Here is a 557-nt window from a genome sequence, read left to right as displayed (position 1 = left end):
AGCCCTACTCGGCACAGATGAAAGTCTGTGTTTGAGGCTAGGTCGCCCGAGTGTGATACGACACCACACACTTCGGGAAGACCTATTGGTGCCCCAGTAGGGCGCCTCGCGCCTACTGGGCCTTGTCGTTTCCCGCCGCCTGGTCGCAGATCGACCAGGTGGCCCAGTAGATCATTTGGGGGACGCCCACCGTAAGAGGATGTTCGCTTGCTCGGACGGCGATCAGTCGGGTCGGATCGCGCGTCTTGTGCAGATAGAGTGAGCGTGCGTCGAAGAGCGCGGCACTCACGCCAAAAGTGACCCTTGCGGCCGCAGTTACTGAACCTGCCGTCGTTGGTATGGGATAATGCCGAGATATCCATATCCGAGGGATCGGCACGATTGTGCGCTAGGGCTGAGGCGTACGACTCAGCAAGGGCGATACGAACAGCCTCTTCGAACGAGGCTGGGTAGACACGGAAAAGCTGTGTTCGTGCTGGACCGTGGTTGAGCCCAGCCATGAAGACGTTGACCCGGAGCGCTTCGGGTAGCGTGGAGTCGTCGTTGACATTCGCGGC

General features: G+C 60.0%; 1 protein-coding gene across 1 annotated transcript; it reads right to left on the bottom strand.

The window, feature by feature from the left end:
* Positions 1-112: 112 nt before the first annotated feature.
* On the bottom strand, positions 113-500 carry H310_15348 (hypothetical protein; the record flags this gene model as incomplete). The annotated part of the gene is made up of 2 exons (XM_008883331.1): positions 113-302; positions 406-500. The coding sequence occupies 2 exons, from the start codon at positions 498-500 to the stop codon at positions 113-115; spliced, it is 285 nt and encodes a 94-aa protein (XP_008881553.1).
* Positions 501-557: the final 57 nt, after the last annotated feature.

The sequence above is a fragment of the Aphanomyces invadans genome (genome assembly GCF_000520115.1).
Source record: "Aphanomyces invadans strain NJM9701 unplaced genomic scaffold supercont1.379, whole genome shotgun sequence".
NCBI lineage: Eukaryota > Oomycota > Saprolegniomycetes > Saprolegniales > Verrucalvaceae > Aphanomyces > Aphanomyces invadans.
The sequence above is the reverse complement of the archived record's forward strand: the minus strand, read 5'-3'. Positions and strand labels throughout refer to the sequence as shown.